General features: G+C 42.9%; 1 protein-coding gene across 1 annotated transcript; it reads right to left on the minus strand.

The window, feature by feature from the left end:
* Positions 1-1,407: 1,407 nt before the first annotated feature.
* Positions 1,408-10,246, minus strand: LOC135543919 (uncharacterized). Its single transcript, XM_064971235.1, has 3 exons — positions 10,174-10,246; positions 3,341-3,481; positions 1,408-2,110 (listed from the first exon to the last, which is right to left on the minus strand). The coding sequence occupies exons 1-3, from the start codon at positions 10,241-10,243 to the stop codon at positions 1,923-1,925; spliced, it is 399 nt and encodes a 132-aa protein (XP_064827307.1). The 5' UTR covers positions 10,244-10,246; the 3' UTR covers positions 1,408-1,922.
* Between the last annotated feature and the right edge of the window lie 8,676 nt (positions 10,247-18,922).

An 18,922-nucleotide genomic window follows, 5' to 3' on the forward strand; every position in this document is an offset into this window, starting at 1 on the left:
AGGTAAGCCAGAACAAGTTCTCATTTACAACTACGACCTGGCCAAGATAAAGCAAAGCTGTGAGACACAAACAAATACACAAACATGGAATAAACAAACATACAGTCAATAACACAATAGAAAAAAGTCTATATACAGTGCGTGCAAATGGCGTGAGGGGGTAAGGCAATAAGTAGGCCATTTGATGTCACATATGTTGATACATTGGTATGTTTTCATTTATAAAGCACTTTTCCAAAAGGGCTCCGTACAAATCCATTGTACCTAACATCTTTACTAAATTTTAGACATGCGAGTTACCACACCTGGTCTTAGAGATGGCTAACTCTGGAAATTCCTTTGGTCTCTACTGAGGTAAATAAGCGTTTAGTTTTCTTGCATCTTATTTGTGGAACAATCTTCATACATTTTATATTTTGATGCCTGTAGGGCAATTCAGAAAGCTGATTGAAGACCTTATTACTGATGAATATGGGGGATCCATAATAAATACAACATGTGTTCGTTTTTTATGACCATGTTTTTCTTTCTGCTTGCATTTTGTATTTATATTTTGATGTGTGTATTTCCTGTAATTCATGTAATTCCGGGCTCACTGTAATATAGACCTTGGTCTCAGTATGATAAAAGCCTGATAAAAGCTTGAATAAATAAATAAAAATGATAGTTGCCTAATAAATCAGACTGTGATAAGAACATCGGGGCTAGCACGCTGATCAGACGTTGTCACTATTCTGGCGGCAGTATGCCTAGTGGTTAGAGCGTTATGCCAGTAACCGAAAGTTTGCTAGATCGAATCCCCGAGCTGTAAAGATACAAATTTGTCTTTCTGCCTCTGAGCATGGCAGTTAACCAACTATTCCCCGGTAGGCTATCATTGTAAATAATAATTAGTTCTTCACTGACTGGCCTTGTTAAGTAAAGGTACAATTCCTACCAGAAATGCATCAGCTGTCGTAAAATCAACACAATACTTTATTTTTCGTGCACACAAAACACCTTTTGAATGTGCCCACCGTGCCTTTTCCCACTTGATATATTTCTCATGATTGTGTATGAACTTCCTAACTCCCTCACAGAAGACATCTAGTGCCCAGAGGATGTAAAGACATCCTAACTGGACGTAACTGCTCTGAGATGGAAGCATAGAACAACACAAGTCTCACAAAAAAATGGTGATGTTTTTTTCTGGGATGAATTGTAGGTTACCCACCTTGCCATGTAAAGAGTAACTTTTCAGTCTTCCTTTTAGTCTCTCTGTGGGCATCTTCATCTCAGTTGCATGAATGATTTAGACCAATGTTTTAGATAGCATTTATACCATGGTTACTAATGAACAATATATAAGTGTGTATGTTATAGTACAGGATAGAGAACATGGTATGACTAAGTATTTTAATACACTATTTCACAACATTACATGCTTTCACTGTACTATTATTTTGTACATTTTTACAATCTGAAATAAAAGCAACATGCAGCGTGCATCTCCAAGGAAACGGAATAAACAATACGGTTTACGTTTAACCTTATTTTACTGTATTATCTAGTGTTTAACCCTGAATAAACATAACCCACATAAGTTAAGATTTACGCTTTACAAGCAACTGAAGCAGTACTGATGATTAGGACTAAGATGATATCAATTTGAATAAATACAGAATGTCACAGCTGCCAATTAATCCCCCAGATCACTCATTCCAATGCTATTGTCCAGTGTAAAGTCATTGTCACAAAAGCTGCTATTGCACATTGCTCTGATGTATGTGTTGTACAACCCTCCTCTCAGACTCTTAACATGTGGAGCTGAGAAGAGACACTGAGAACTAGCTATGTAAAGTGTCATTCATAGATGGTTTATCCCGAGTTCCATCTTTGTATTTGATCGATTGTTGAGTCCCTGTACAAGTTGTGACCTCATATCACAACCACAACCTCAGCAGCAGCAGGCTTGCCAGGGCGCAGATGTAATGCAATATGCTTGCTCGACAGCAGGGGGTACTGTTACATAGGTCTGAGGCGCAGCAGTGGATGCGCACCCCAGGCAGCTCATGTTGCTGGCAGTGTCTTGACGTGGCACATCCACTGGTCAGGACAATTCCCAGGGCCGCTGAAATGACAGGAAGTCAGAGAAGAGTGACAAGTAGATGGTGAGGTCATCAGGAAAGAGGCAAAAGAAGCAAAGAATGCCAGTGTATTCATGTGTGTTTTGAAGTCATTGAGAGCCAAAGGAGTGCAGAGAGGGATGCTGTCATAGAATGGAATTACATCATCAGATCTCTCCATTTTCCTTGTGGTAAACTGTGTTTACTGATTGAATGTAAGGGTTGCTGAGGAGGACACATCGTATGTGTACAATAGATTGAAAAATATGCATGTCTGTAAATCAGAAATAAAAAGTTCAACCTTGGCCGTTGATTGAAAGTTGTTATTGTACAACTACATGAGGGCATCCAGCCAAGCCATCAAACACTCCATAAAATTTGGTACGTAAACCTTCTACAACCCTTGAGAAAAAACACCCACATCAATGCTCTCTTTAAGTCAGAGCAGACCACTTTTGTCTAACAAGAGCCATAAATCCCCCGTCAGTCTTAAGAAAGTGACAGCTGGGCGGTGGATACAGTCCAGGTGGGGAACAGCCACATCAGACAAATCTCCCAGCTGGGGACAAAGCGAGGGGAGTGGGACGCTAAGCTGGTTATGAAATAGCAGCCGCCGGACCAGTCGGAGTTGTGCCCATGGGATTAAAGTGAAGAACAGTTCTCGATGATCCCCAAGATGCTGTTTAAAGGGATCCTGCATCCCATCTTAGCATTCATTGACCCCATTATTTCTCTGAACCAATAGAAAACAGTGCCACATCAGCCCTTTACGTGAGTGGCTCCTTCAGCTGTCAACAGCAGAACAGCTGGATCTTACATGCATGGATGTCAGCAGATCTCCATCAAGTATTTAATATTACGTATGGCAGTCCGTCGTCTCTATGTTGATTTTACTTGCAGGAGTGACTGACCGTTATTTACAAATTTGGTGGAATAAAGCCCTCGTTGTAGCTATGTAGCGAGTTAAGATCTTGCCCTTTTGAGGTACAATAGTATGGCTAAAGAGTGCAGAGGAGAGGTTAGGGGATTTCTTCCTGTTTAATCTACATGTTCTGCACAATGAGGGTCAATAGACTTTCTACATATTGACATTACGGGGTTCTTTCACACAAACACATTAATTAACAGACAGAGAAGACTGTGAAGGAGAAAGTCTATGGAAGGGAGGGACTGGAGATGAAGACAGGCATTGATTGAGACAGTCATCAGTTCAGGAACATGAGAAACAGACTCACTGCTCTCTGTCTTGATGCAGAAGCGGTGCTTGAAGCCCTTGTGTGAGTGTGTGCAGGTGAGGACCTCTGGGTTGGTGCAGCCAATGTCCACGTACCTCTGGCCCTGGATGATGTTACAGCCATAGCACTGCAACCCATTGACTAGGGAGGAGAGAGGGGAGACGTATCACTTTGTCAGTGTGCACTGGTAGATATGTAAACTTATTAGTGTGCACCAGTAGACATGTCAAATTGTTAGTGTGAACCTGTGATGTTACAGAAATAGCAGTGCAATCCATGGACTAGAGAGGAGAGGGGACATCTCATCTTATTAGTGTGCGCCACCAGATATGTCAACTTATTAGCGTGCACCCTATGGGATGTTGCAGCCATAGTACTGCAGCAGCATCGACTACACAGGAGCGAGGAGATGTCAAAGTTGCTTTGAAGCAATGGGACTGACATCTCAAACTCAAAAAAGCTATTATGTATTCTTTGTTTTCTTATGTTTGCCAATATTCCCTACTTACAAAAAACATTAGGAATAAAGGGGCAACAGATAATTCATTTGCTTTTACTATAAAAGCATCTACATCTGCAATGCCTTTTATACTCGCTTCGAGGCAAGCAACACTGAAGCCTGCACGAGACAACCAGCTGTTCTGGATGACTGTGTGATAACGCTCTCGGTAGCAGATGTGAACAAAACCTTTAAACAGATCAACATTCACAAAGCCGCTGGGCCAGACAGATTACCAGGACGTGTACTCAAAGCATGCGCGGACCAAATGTCAAGTGTCTTCACTGACATTTTCAACCTCTCCCTGACCGTGTCTGTAATACCAACATGTTTCAAGCAGACTGCCATAGTCCCTGTGCCCAAGGAAGCGAAGAGAACCTGCCTAAAGGATTACTGCCCTATGGCACTCACGTCTGTCGCCATGAAGTGCTTTTAAAGGCTCACATCAACAACATCCTCCCGGACACCCTAGACCCACTCCGATTCGCATTCCGCCCCAACAGATCCACAGATGACACAATCTCAATCGCACTCCACACTGCCCTTTCTCACCTGGACAAAAGGAACACCTATGTGAGAATGCTGTTCATTGACTACAGCTCAGCGTTCATCACTATAGTGCCCACGAAGCTCATCACTAAGCTAAGGACTCTGGGACTAAACACCTTCCTCTGCAACTGGATCCTGGACTTCCTGACGGGCCGCCCCCAGGTGGTAAGAGTAGGCAACAACACATCTGAAACGCTGATCCATAACACTGGGGCCCCTCAGTGGTGTGTACTTAGTCTCTTCCTGTATTCCCTGTTCACCCATGACTGCGCAGCCAAACACGACTCCAACACCATCATTAAGTTTGCTGACGACACAACAGTGGTAGGCCTGATCACCGACAACAATGAGACTTCCTATAGGAAGGAGGTCAGAGAACTGTCAGTGTGGTGTCAACAACCTCTCCCTCAATGTGAGCAATACAAAAGAGCTGATCGTGGACTACAGGAAAAGGCGAGCCGAACAGGCCCCCATTAACATCGACGGGGCTGTAGTGAAGTGGGTCGAGAGTTTCAAGTTCCTTGGTGTCCACATCACCAATGAACAATCATGGTCCAGACATACCAAGACAGTCGTAAAGAGAGCACGACAAAACCTTTTCCCCCTCAGGAGACTGAAAAGATTTGGGATGGGTCCCCAGATCCTCAAAAGATTCTACAGCTGCATCATCAAGATCATCCTGACTGATTGCATCACCGCCTGGTATGGCAACTGCTCGGCATTTGACCACGAGGCGCTACAGAGGGTAGTGCGAATGGCCCAGTACATCACTGGGGCTCATCCTCCTGCCATCTAGGACCTACAGTTGAAGTCAGAAGTTTACATACACCAAAATGCATTTAAAACTCAGTTTTTCACAATTCCTGACATTTAATCCTTGTAAAAATTCATTGTCTTAAGTCAGTTAAGATCACCACTTTATTATAAAAATGTGAAATGTCAGAATAATAGTAGAGAGAATGATTTAATTCAGATTTTATTTCTTTCATCACATTCCCAGTGGGTCAGAAGTTTACATACACTCAATTAGTATTTGGTAATATTGCCTTTAAATTGTTTAACTTGGGTCAAACGTTTCGGGTAGCCTTCCACAAGCTTCCCACAATAAGTTGGGTGAATTTTGGCCCATTCCTCCTGACAGAGCAGGCCTCCTTGCTCGCACATGCTTTTTCAGTTCTGCCCACAACTTTTCTATAGGATTGAGGTCAGGGCTTTGTGATGGCCACTCCAATACCTTGACTTTGTTGTCCTTAAGCCATTTTGCACAGCTTTGGAAGTATGTTTGGGGTCATTGTCCGTTTGGAAGACCCATTTGCGACCAAGCTTTAACTTCCTGACTGATGTCTAGAGATGTTGCTTCAATATATCCACATGATTTTCCTTCCTCATGAAGCCATCTATTTTGTGAAGTGCACAATTTTGTGATTTTGTGATGCTGCCACCCCCGTGCTTCACGGTTGGGATGGTGTTCTTTGGCTTGCAAGCCTCCCCCTTTTTCCTCCAAACATAACGATGGTCATTATGGCCAAACAGTTCTATTTTTGTTTCATCAGACCAGAGGACATTTCTCCAAAAAGGACGATCTTTGTCCCCATGTGCGGTTGCAAACCGTAGTCTGGCTTTTTTATGGCGGTTTTGGGGCAGTGGCTTCTTCCTTGCTGAGCAGCCTTTCAGGTTACATTGATATAGTACTTGTTTTACTATGGATATAGATACTTTTGTACCTGTTTCCTCCAGCATCTTCACAAAGTCCTTTGCTGTTGTTCTGGGATTGATTTTCACTTTTTGCACCAAAGTACGTTCATCTCTAGGAGACAGAACGCGTCTCCTTCCTGAGCGGTATGACGGCTGTGTGGTCCCATGGTGTTTATGCTTGCATACTATTGTTTGTACAGATGAACGTGGTACCTTCAGGCGTTTGGAAATTGCTCCCAAGGATGAACCAGACTTGTGGAGGTCTACAATTTGTGGAGGTCTTGGCTGATTTCTTTTGATTTTCCCATGAGGTCAAGCAAAGAGTTTGAAGGTAGGCCTTGAAATACATCCACAGGTACACCTCCAATTGACTCAAATGATGTCAATTAGCCTATCAGAAACTTCTAAAGCCACAACATTATTTTCTGGAATTTTCCAAGCTGTTTAAAGGCACAGTCAACTTAGTATATGTAAACATTTGACCCACTGAAATTGTGTTACAGTGAATTATATGTGAAATAATCTGTCTGTAAACAATTGTTGAAAAATGACTTGTGTCATGCACAAAGTAGATGTTCTAACCGACTTGCCAAAACTACAGTTTGTTAACAAGAAATGTGTGGAGTGGTTGAAAAACTTGTTTTAATGACTCCAACCTAAGTGTATGTAAACTTCCATCTTCAGCTGTATATAATAGGCGGTGTCAGAGGAATGCCCAGAAAATTGTCAGAGATTCCAGTCACCCAAGTTATAGACTGTTTTCTCTGCTACTGCACGGCAAGCAGTACCGGAGCACCAAGTCCACGACCAAAAGGCTCCTCAACAGCTTCTACCCCCAAGCCATAAGACTGCTGAACAATTCATAAAAATCGTCACCGGACAATTTACATTGACCCCCCCCTCTTGTACACTGCTGCTACTCGCTGTTTGTTTGTTACCAATGCATAGTCACTTCACCCCCTGTACCCCTGCACACTTACTCGGTACCGGTGCCCCCTGTATATAGCCTCGTTATTGTTATTCTTATTGTGTTACTTTTTAATAATACTTTTTTATTTTAGCCTACTTGGTAAATATTTTCTTCTTCATGAACTGCATTGTTGGTTAAGATCTTGTAAGTAAGCATTTCACGGTAAGGTCTACACTTGTTGTATTCGGTGCATATGGCAAATAAAGTTTGATTTGATTTGATCTATTGTTTGACTTTGTCTGAAGCCATAGCTTATTGCTGGGGGTAAATGATGCCACGGAGAGCCACCCACTCTGTCTTAGGCCATCATTGTAAATAAGAATTTGCTCTTAACTGACTTGCCTTGTTAAATAAAGGTTCAATAAATGTATAAATATATTTAGACCGTTGCCCTGTAAAACCTCACGCTTTGTTATGTGATATCAATACTGAGTGAAGAAAGAGCTCCTCAAAAGTCAATGTCTAAATTGCTCTGATCTCTTGCTGGGATGGTGTTCTCTGTCAGTCATATTGGAGTCTGTCTCGTTCTCATGTTGACAGTGACACCTCACAGGCTTGTACTTAACCATGACTCACCCTTTAGTAGCCAATGCTATATCCCGAGTTGTCTGTCTGTTCGGTAAGCTTGTGATCTCACGGTAAAGCTCTGTCTCCGTCTGGTCCCAGAGTAGTAGAAACAGACACCCATGACCATAGAATTACATAGAATGAATCTCTATGCTGATGACCAATATTAACTACACCCAGTTCACACCCACTTCACATCTGAACTGTTTTGATAGGGTGTTTCTTTTTCTATGAATCAGCTATGAAAGTAAACAAAAATATAGCAATGATTGTCAGGTTATGTAATTCAGGTCCATGATAGAGAACATCACGAGGAGTTTACAAACGTACAAAATACCCATCCCTGGATCATGCCTACCGATCACTAGCCTATTGAATTAATGAGTTCATTTTCCTCCCATCACCCAGTCTCAACTCCTAAATGGCCTGACTTACTTTCAAGTGAGTGTCGTGCAGCTTAGTGATACAAATCCATTAGGCCTAAGGGGATTGTTCATGAGACTGGACCTTCGTACACCTGTATTTGGCCTACAGAATCCCGTGCACAAGGTGGGAGATCAGCTTTGACTGACAGCAATCCTCTCTCTTTTTCAGCATCCGCTCATCTAGTGCTGCTTAGAGCTGGGCCAGGAAGGTAATGCTGGCCTGAGTCTCTGTTAAATAGCCAACCAAAAGCTTTCAGAGGCAAACTAATCTCCGCCAAATGCTCTTACAAAAATCACTCTAGAAATCTGCTGAAATCAATGTAAAGCCTCAGCGGGACAGATAACACATGCCAGCCTTCAGGGAACATGTAATATTATGCTAGTGTGAAGAAAGCACTCATATGAAGCCACAGTATACAGCCTAGCCAGCCTGACAGGGATGAGAGTGAATAGCAGTAGAATACTCAATGGCTGTTGGCTGCCAATCTGATTGGTTGTTGTTTTTCTCGTACTCATTAAACATTAAAAAGGCTCCCCCTCTGCGGTCATCTATCACATTAATGAAGGAATTGGGCAAAATATGGAACATTAACTCTAGATTCCTTGGTCGATTTTGATATTATATGAGAGAACCCAGGTCCAGTTTGAGAGGCTGATGGAATACGAACACATCTATTCTGCTGGATGGTAAATCACCAATGTAAACATCTATGTTTACTGTCAAATATGTAGAGTATATAATTTTTATCTACACAGTATACCAAACCATGTTATCACTTGACTCTGCCTAAGTACGATATGCTATTGCACTAGAAATGATCACATCAAATGAGTTTAACATCATGCTCTTTCATCTGCTTTCTGTGGAAACACCCCAGTATTGTTCATGTAAAACAATTACTGCAGGGGTATCAGAAGTGGCATGTCCATCATTTATGATGACATGAAAAAAGTTGAATATGATAGATTAGTTGATGTGTGTCACAATGTTCCTGAAATACTGTTGATTGCGTGGGAATATAGCAAAATCTGCTTTAATAATCTTTTGACGTTTGGGAATATAATTTATGTCCAGCATGTAGACCACTTCATTGAGCCATGTGGGCAGTGTATCTAAATACTGAACCAGTAATCTGTCCAAGAGCTTACTGGACCCTCAGTTTCATCCATAAAGGGATCAAATGTGCATTGATAATTAAGTTATTATAAGAGTGAGAGGAATATAAAAAAAAAAATAGCTGAACATCAGTGAACCTATTTTTTAATTTTTTTTCGTCCCTAGTAAGACAAGGACATTCAGTAGTTTAAAGTCAAAACAAGTCAAGTCAATTGTTATTATGTCCCTAGGGAAATTTAGTTTGAAACCTTTGGTTATAGTCCCATTGTACGGTTTATGGATTTCCCCCCATGGCAATCGTTTGCAACATAAAAGTCACCATATGGTGTCCATTCATTATTTTACACACACACACACACACACACACACACACACACACACACACACACACACACACACACACACACACACACACACACACACACACACACACACACACACACACGCACACGCACGCACACACGCACACACACACACACACACACACACACACACACACACACACACACACACACACACACACACACACACACACAGTCGTGTACAGCTAACACACAATTCAGTCCCATTCAAAATCCAATTTTCCCTAAACCCTAAAACCTAGCTCTAACCCATACTCTTACCCTAACCCCGACCCTAACCTTAACCCAAAAACGTAATCTTAACCTTAACAGTAACCCTAAACGTAATGTTGCTCCTAACCCTAGCTCCTAACCCTTAACCTAATTCTAACCCTAACACTAATTCTAACCCTAACACTAATTCTAACCTTAGACCTAAACCCACTAGAAATAGCATTTGACCTTGTGGGGACTAACAAAATGTCCCCAGTTGGTAAAATGTTTGTTTGTTTACTACTCTTGTGGGAACTTCTGGTCACACACACACACACACACACACACACACACACACACACACACACACACACACACACACACACACACACACACACACACACACACGCACACACACACGCACACACACACTTGACCTCAGTATGCCTATACTCACCTTGTGAGATGCAGAAAGCGGATATCAAACTAAATCCAAGCCCATACACCAGCCAAGTACGTAAAGTCATGGATGCAGAACAGGTGACAGTCAACAGTCAATAGTCAGGGCTGGTAAACCGTTCTCATCCAATATTCCACTGGGAAAGGAAGAGTAGAGATCCACTCCACAGCCTTCACAGTGCAACACTCCGGCTGAGAGAAACACACACACCCTCACTCACTGAGAGAGAGGAGCCAGTGTGAGCCCAGTCAGCCAGGCAGTCAGTCAGGCAGAGGGGGGAGGAAAATAGATGAGTGAAGGAACTAAATAAATTACTCTTCTTCAGTTGTCTGTGCACATCCAGGGCACGAGAAGCAACAGCCAGACGCTTGTTGTTGTTTTAGTTAGTGTGGCTCAGTGGAGGGCTGTATCTACACCTCTAATTCCTCTCCCTGGCTCACCTCCTTTTGTGAAGAAAAAAATCTGAAGAAAAACCCTTCTCTTCTTGTTGCAGCGTCAGTGGAGGGTGAAAAACGATAGCAATTCAGTAAAAAGCAGGATTAATTCCTGATTGATAATCCATGGCTTTTAATAATAGTGCTATAACGGTTCACACTAGTGGTGTGTAGGGGCCGGGCCAGTGTGTGACTATATATCCACAAACTCTTCAGGTTCTCTCCTCAGTCTATCACTCTGTGTTTGGTCTGTGGAGAAATTCTATCTAATCATGAATTAAATAGTAAATCCTTTCTTAGAGACTGTAATGCTGGGGATAAGGAAAGCTTTGCAGTAAGCTCCCGTTCTCTCCCCACCCAAAGCAACATATGGTCGGTCTGGCTTGATAGATGACTGCCAGCGATGCTGTCACTCATATTGAGTATTATTTACAGTGCGACGTACAGTGAGACGTAGAATTTCACAGCAACGGTTTATTTACAAAAACAAAGCCTAATTGTAGAAAAACCTTCCTCTGTCCTGTGTAGTAGAATCTTGGTGTGTGTCCATCTCTGTGTCTGGGTGTGGGTTGATCTGTAGTCTTTTAAGTGCCTCTATGTGTGTCATTGTGTAAGTCTCTTTAGTATGTCTTCTGTGTGAGGCATATGCTGAGACAGAATCATGTGGCGATTCCCCTCATATGTGTGCTGTGTGAAATCAAGAGACACTTCCCAGCCGAATGCCACTTATCTGTCAGTAGATAAGGCCCCCATGTTGACCTCTGCCAGGTCTTTACCGAGCTGAGATAGAAGACTACAGTGTGTTTACAAAACAATTTAGTATTTTTCTGATATAAATCAAAGGGTGATGAATACACAAGGCATGTAAACATTTATATATTTTTCACAAATAGTACTGTGCTGAACCCCAATCAATCACTCCATATAAAAATGATACAATGCAGTTCAGATTTGCACATCTCATTTCTTATCTCTACCCTGTCTCTTTTCTCCCTGTTAGTCAGTCCCTGGGAATTTGTATTGCGGTGAGCTGATTGAGCCTTTGACTGATAAAGCTATAGAGAGCCGAGCGGGAAAAGGGGTCCAGTAGTCCCACGGTGATGAAAGCAAGTCTCCCGAGCAACTCCTGACTTATCTTATGGCACACAATGGCCCCTTTAAATTCCCTTAAGTCCCTGAGGGAAGCCGAGCAGGAGTGACAGAAATAGAGAGTGCTGGCTGTCATGAATTTGCAATTAAAAAAGACACGAGAGAGAGAGACAGAGAGACAGAGAGAGAGAGAGACAGAGAGAGAGAGAGAGAGAGAGAGAGAGAGAGAGAGACAGAGAGAGAGAGAGACAGAGAGAGAGAGAGAGAGAGAGAGAGAGACAGAGAGAGAGAGAGAGACAGAGAGAGAGAGAGAGAGACAGAGAGAGACAGAAAGAGACAGAGAGAGAGAGAGAGAGACAGAGAGAGAGAGAGAGAGAGAGACAGAGAGAGAGAGAGACAGAGAGACAGAGAGAGAGAGAGATAGAGAGAGAGAGAGAGACAGAGAAACAGAGAGAGAGAGAGACAGAGCGAGAGAGAGAGAGACAGAGAGACAGAGAGAGAGAGACAGAGAGATAGAGAGAGAGAGAGAGAGAGAGAGACAGAGAAACAGAGAGAGAGAGACAGAGCGAGAGAGAGAGGACGAGGAGTGTGCCTGGCAGCGGCAGGCGGTCAAAAGAAACAACAGAAGTGAGACTAAGGACATAAAGCATGAAATGTTAATTCTGCTCTCAGGTTTTAATTCTGGGCATCTGTAGTCTTGCATATCCCAGAGAAGATGAGAAAGGATGGGGCTGAAATGTCCATTAAATCTCACATATTAAAAGTACAATGGGACTAATACATTTGAATCAAAACAGTGTATGCATTGCATGTAGCCTACAGTAGAGAGTATTTAGGGTGGTAGTAAGTTTGGGTGACAGTGAATCCCCAGATAGTTTCGCTGGTGGGAGAAATCCTCTCGGGTCTGTCTCTTTAATGTCCTCTAGGGACAGTTTTTGCGCTTAATTGTCACATGTGCCATGATGATCGCCTTAATGCTGGCACTAGCTGTGAGATTAACGGCTGGTGGCTTGAAGGGAAACTGCCTTTTAATGCTGGAATATCAAGCAATTGAAAGTTTAAACCAGATGTATGTGCCTCTGCAGTTTTTGCACTAAAGGGGCATCAAATCTAAATTATCCTTATGCAGCAAAGAGGACATTTCAGCAAAGGGCTTAGCTTCCTTCAGATGTGGAAATTCAAGCAGTTCTGAATTTGGATTTAATGCACATTAAATGATTCAGTGCATTGAAAATATGAATGGACTAGACTTTGGCTAATGAAACATGCATAGAGTTTCAGATCTATTGTGAGGGTTAGAATGTTGTCAATGCTACAGCTACACTCTTATACTATAGCCCTACACCATTGTAAGCCATTATGTCCAAAATCTGGGGGGATGGGAAGACTAGGGAAACCACAGGGTCAACATAGTTACATGTGTTCTCAAGCATATCTTCACTGCGCCTCACAGCATCTTATTGGGCCATGGGAGGCTGAGAGGCAAGGCCCAATCACAGCCCAGATATCTTGTGCTTGGCCGCATTTTGCCCATGGGCCTGGGGGTGAAGCCTGGGGACCTCTCACCATCTGTCCTCACTTGGGGTGGCACTTTCACGTTCACAGTGCCATGCCAGACCAAAGGGCTGGGGACCAAACCATCCCCCCGCGAGCCACCCTCTTCATCACCCACTAATGCATGCTGCACATTGGCGTAGTAGTGTTCGTGATAGTAAGTGGATGTCATGGCTCAATGCATGGGGCTGGTACCAAGGGACCAGAGAGAGTGTATCTTATGGTGCATACACTGTTGGGGGAGGGCCATTCCCAAGATGACAGTTAGTCAGACAAAGATATCCGGACACTCTTGACTATCTTGAAGGGATCTCTCTTATCATCACATTGGTTTTCATTTTTCTTGGAATGCAAATCCAACAGAGCATTCTTTGTCATTAAACTCACAACCCTTGATTTTCTTGCAAGTAACTGGATTAAGATTTTGGGACGAACCGTCCCCTTGGTGGATTGTTCCTGGCATGAAACGTCCATACCAGTGTCTGATGCCTTGCCAGGAAACACTCCTGTCTGATTCGCCAACAAGCATGGCTCTCGATGCTAATTGGATGGACGTCTATTTTTAAAAAGGTTAGATGAGCGCAAGGCCTGGTTTTTAAATAATTAAATTTGACACAGATACGGCCGAAGGATGTTGAACCGGTACTCCCATTTTCAGCCTTAGTATTAGCATCAGATATTCATTCATTTAAACTTTCCTTACAGTACAGTCAACATCTGCATCACACATTATCTGGGTACATATTCATTAAAAAAAAAAAAAAAAAACAACCAGTCATGTTGACATCGGTCTTCTTAAAATGACTTTCATGAAATGCACATCTGCTGGCTGACTGCTTCTTGAACCACAAGCCACATCCAAGCTATACTAATGCTGCAATCTATCTCCAGTATCAGTCAGCAGCATATGTAGTTTCCTAATGTACAGTTATAAATATAAGTGTTTAAGTGACTGATAAGGCAACCTAAATGCAAAAATTAATTATCACTGCTTTTAAATGTCAGATATTCTTCTTGAAAGTCCCTCAAGCTTTGGGCATCTGCTCAAGCTTAACCTAGTATGCATATTGTGGTGATAATTCTGTTCATGTATGTCAAATATGGATCCTATCAGGCTAAGTCAATGGGTGTAACAGAGGTGAAGCTTTACACAACAGAGCTGTAGCAATAAGACTATGCTGCATCCTCCCAGACATAGCCTGCATGACACACAGGAGCATGACAACTCTAGCCAATGAATGCACCTCATAATACAAATATAAGAACAACAGGGTGGGGAATGCAGGCAGGAATTTAATGACATGTTTTTGAGACAGCGCTGGAGTTACAGACAGTGAATGGAGATTGTGACTTAAAGAGGTTGGCTTTTGGCTTTGGTGGTGGTGGAGCTAACGCTAAGACATGCTGTGGGTGTCAGTCTGCCAAACACCCTCGGGCAAACCCAGAAATGATGCGCCCCCTGACAGTTGCACATGCTAATCCCCCGGGCTTTATCTCCTAAACCACCTGTAAGAACGAAAGCTGATCTTATAGAGGTGGGGAAAATAGCTCCACATTAGTGTGAGTCGTTACTAAGGTAAGGACCCTGGGCTTAAACACCTTCCTCTGCAACTGGATCCTGGACATCCCGACAGGCTGCCCCCAGATGGTGAGGGTAGGCAACAACACATCCTCCACACTGACCCTCAACAAGGAGGCCCCTCAGGGGTGCGTTATTAGTCTCCTCCAGTACTCCCTGTTCACCCACGGCTCCAACACCAACATTAAGTTTTCTGATGATGCGACAGTGGTAGGTCTGATCACAGATGATGATGAGATAGCCTACCGGAAAGGAGGTCAGAGACCTCGCTGTGTGGTGCCAGGACAACAACCGCTCGCAAAACGTCAGCAAGACAACGGAGCTGATCATGGACTACAGGAAATGGGCCAAGCATGCCCCATTTACATTGACAGGGTTGTAGTGGAGCGGGTTGAGATCTTCAAGTTCCTTGGTGTCCACATCACTAAGGACCTATCATTGTCCCCCTCAGGAGGCTGAAAAGATTTGGCATGGCCCCTCAGATCCTCAAAAAGTTAAACCGCTGCACCATTGAGAGCATCTTGATTGGCTGCATCACTGCTTGGTATTGCAACTGCTTGGCATCCGACGGCAAGGTGCTACGGAGGGTAGTGCGTATGGCCCAGTACATCACTGGGGGCGAGCTCCCTGCCATCCAGGACCTTTATCCCAGGCGGTGTCAGAGGAAAGCCCTAAAAATGGTTAGACTCGAGCCACCAAGTCATGCTGTTCTCTCTGCTACCACACGATAAGTGGTACCGGCGCTCCAAGTCTGGGACCAAAAGGCTCCTAAACAGCTTCTACCCCAAGCCAAAAAACTGCTGAACAGTTCATCAAATGGCTACCCGGACTATTTGCATTGACACCCTGACATTCTTACAGTGGCTTTAAGCACACTTCACTGGACTCTACCCACACACTCACACATACTACACTGACACTCCAACACACACACATAAACACACAAACACACAAACACACACACACACACACACATACTACATATGCTCACACACAACAAAAACACTCAAATCAAATGTTATTTGTCACATACACATGGTTAGTAGCTGTTAATGCGAGTGTAGCGAAATGCTTGTGCTTCTAGTTCTGACCATGCAGTAATATCTAACAAGTAATCTAACCTAACCATTTCACAACAACTACCTTATACACACAAGTGTAAAGGAATGAATAAGAATATGTACATAAAAAGATATGAATGAGTGATGGCTGAACAGCATAGGCAAGATACAGTAGATGGTATAAGAGTACAGCATATACGTAGGGTATGTAAACATTGTACAAAGTGGCATTGTTTAAAGTGGCTAGTGATACATTTATTACATCAATTTTTCCATTATTTATGTGGCTAGAGTTGAGTCAGTATGTTGGCATGTTAGTGATGGCTGTTTAACAGTCTGATGACCTTGAGATAGAAGCTGTTTTTCAGTCTCTCTGTCCCAGCTTTGATGCACCTGTACTGACCTCGCCTTCTGGATGATAACGGGGTGAACAGGCAGTGGCTCGGGTGGTTGTTGTCCTTGATGATCTTTTTGGCCTTCCTGTGACATCGGTTGGTGTAGGTGTCCTGGAGGGTAGGTAGTTTGCCCCCGGTGATGCGTTGTGCAGACCTCACTACCCTCTGGAGAGCCTTACGGTTATGGCGCTGACCTCCTTTCCTTAAGTTGTTGGAAAAGGGCTTGTTAGTAAACATTTCACGGTAAAGTCTACACCTGTTGTATTTGGAGTGTGTAAAAAAAAACCATTTGATTTGTGTAAGCTAGCCCTCGAAACCTCTTATATCCCTGACAGGGTTTTACTGTTCATTCCAACTTCTAACCGCCAGCCAGCCCTCTGTGATGGAATATGAATGGGATCAGGGCCTGGCTGTTGCCATGGTGTTCACTTATTTACTCCACTGGCTTGAAATGAACCTTCTTTGACCTTAGCATTTGATTCCCAACCATATTTCTATCATTACTGTATGTATAATCTCTCGTGGACAGACTACGTAAACATATCGAGCATCTGACCAAATTACATGACATTTTAGAGAGTTAACTGAGATTACTGTATGTACTGTAACATTTGTCGAACTGGTGTGTACCAGTAGCTCAAGTGAAGACAAGCAAAAAAAGATGTCCGCCAGATGGAGGACAGCCAGAAAACCTGGTTGTTGCAAGTTGCAACATCTTCATGTGCTGGCCCTAATGAGCAAAGGACCATGGGGCTTCAATAGAGCTTTTGATATCTGCCACAGCTGTTTGTGAGCAGCAGCTGTTCCGGTGTAGGGTGAATTTTCCCCAAAATGCTGATCTTGGGAAGTTTGAAAATTTCCCCCACTAATGGTTAAGGTTAGGATTGGGGGAGGGGAAGTTGATCCTACTAGCTCATCCTACTTCCCCCAGGTGCCAGTTGGTCCCCCAACTAGAACATGTAGAATACCTCGATGACATCACATGAAACAAAGTCAAAGGCGAGATTCAAACAGTTTGGAGAGATCCCTAGGCAGTGCTACACTGAACTTCAGTTAATTGTAGGAATATTAAAGATCTACATTGGGGTCTGAAATTATTGGCACCCTTGATAAAGATGAGCAAAAATGACTGTATGAAATAAATAATTCAAATACTGAGCTACAGTGCCTTGGAAACTTATTCATCCCCCTTGGTGTTTTTCCTATTTTGTTGCATTACAACCTGTAATTTAAATGGATTTTTATTTGGATTTCATGTAATGGACATAGACAAAATAGTCCAAATTGGTGAAGTGAAATTAAAAAAATTACTTGTTTCAAAAAATTCTAAAAAAGACTCAACGGAAAGTAATGCGTGCATATGTATTCACCCCCTTTTGCTATGAAGCCCCTAAATAAGATCTGGTGAAACCAATTACATTCAGAAGTCACATAATTAGTTAAATAAAGTCCACCTGTGTGCAATCTAAGTGTCACATGATCTGTCACATTATCTCAGTATATATACACCTGTTCTGAAAGGCCCCAGAGTCTGAAACACCACTAAGCAAGGGGCACCACCAAGCAAGTGGCTCCATGAAGACCAAGAAACTCTCCAAACAGGTCAGGGACAAAGTTGTGGAGAAGGACAGATCAGGGTTGGGTTGTAAAAAAAAATATCAGAAGATTTGAACATCACACGGAGCACCATTAAATACATTGTTAAAACATTGAAAGAATATGGCACCACAACAAACCTGCCAAGAGAGGGCCGCCCACCAAAACCAGGCAAGGAGGGCATTAACCAGAGAGGCAACAAAGAGACCAAAGATAACCCTGAAGGAGCTGCAAAGATCCACAGCGGAGATTGGACTATCTGTCTATAGGACCACTTTAAGCCGTACACTCCACAGAGTTGGGCTTTACAGAAGAGTGGCCAGAAAAAATCCATTGCTTGAAGAAAAAAATAAGCAAACATGTTTGATGTTTGCCAAAAGGCATGTGGGAGACTCCCCAAACATATGGAAGACAGTTGTCTGGTCAGATGAGACTAAAATGTAGCTTTTTTGGCCATCAAGGAAAACTTTATGTCTGTTGCAAACTCAACACCTCCCTTTACCCCGAGAACATCATCCCCATGTTTTTCATCGGCAGGGACTGGGAAACTGGTCAGAATTGAAGGAAGGATAGATGGTGCTAAATACAGGTACATTCTTGAGGGAAACCTGTTTCAGTCTTCCAGAGGTTTGAGACTTTGACAGGGATTTGAGACTAGGACAATGACCCTAAGCATACTGCTAAAGCAACACTTGAGTGGTTTAAGGGGAAACATTTAAATGTCTTGGAATGGCCTAGTCAAAGCCCAGACCTCAATCCAATTGAGAATCTGTGGTATGACTTAAATATTGCTGTACACCAGCAGAACCCATCCAACTTGAAGGAGCTGGAGCATGTTTGCCTTGAAGAATGGGCAAAAATCCCAGTGGCTAGATGTGCCAAGAGACATACTCCAAGAGAGTTGCAGCTGTAATTGCTGCAAAAGGTGGCTCTACAAAGTATTGACTTTCCAGAGGTGAATAGTTATGCATGGTCAAGTTTTCTTTTTGTCTTATTTCTTGTTTGTTTCACCCCCCCAAAATATGTTGCATCTTCAAA

This window comes from Oncorhynchus masou, chromosome 8 (assembly GCF_036934945.1).
Source record: "Oncorhynchus masou masou isolate Uvic2021 chromosome 8, UVic_Omas_1.1, whole genome shotgun sequence".
In the NCBI taxonomy this organism is placed as follows: Eukaryota; Metazoa; Chordata; class Actinopteri; order Salmoniformes; family Salmonidae; genus Oncorhynchus; species Oncorhynchus masou.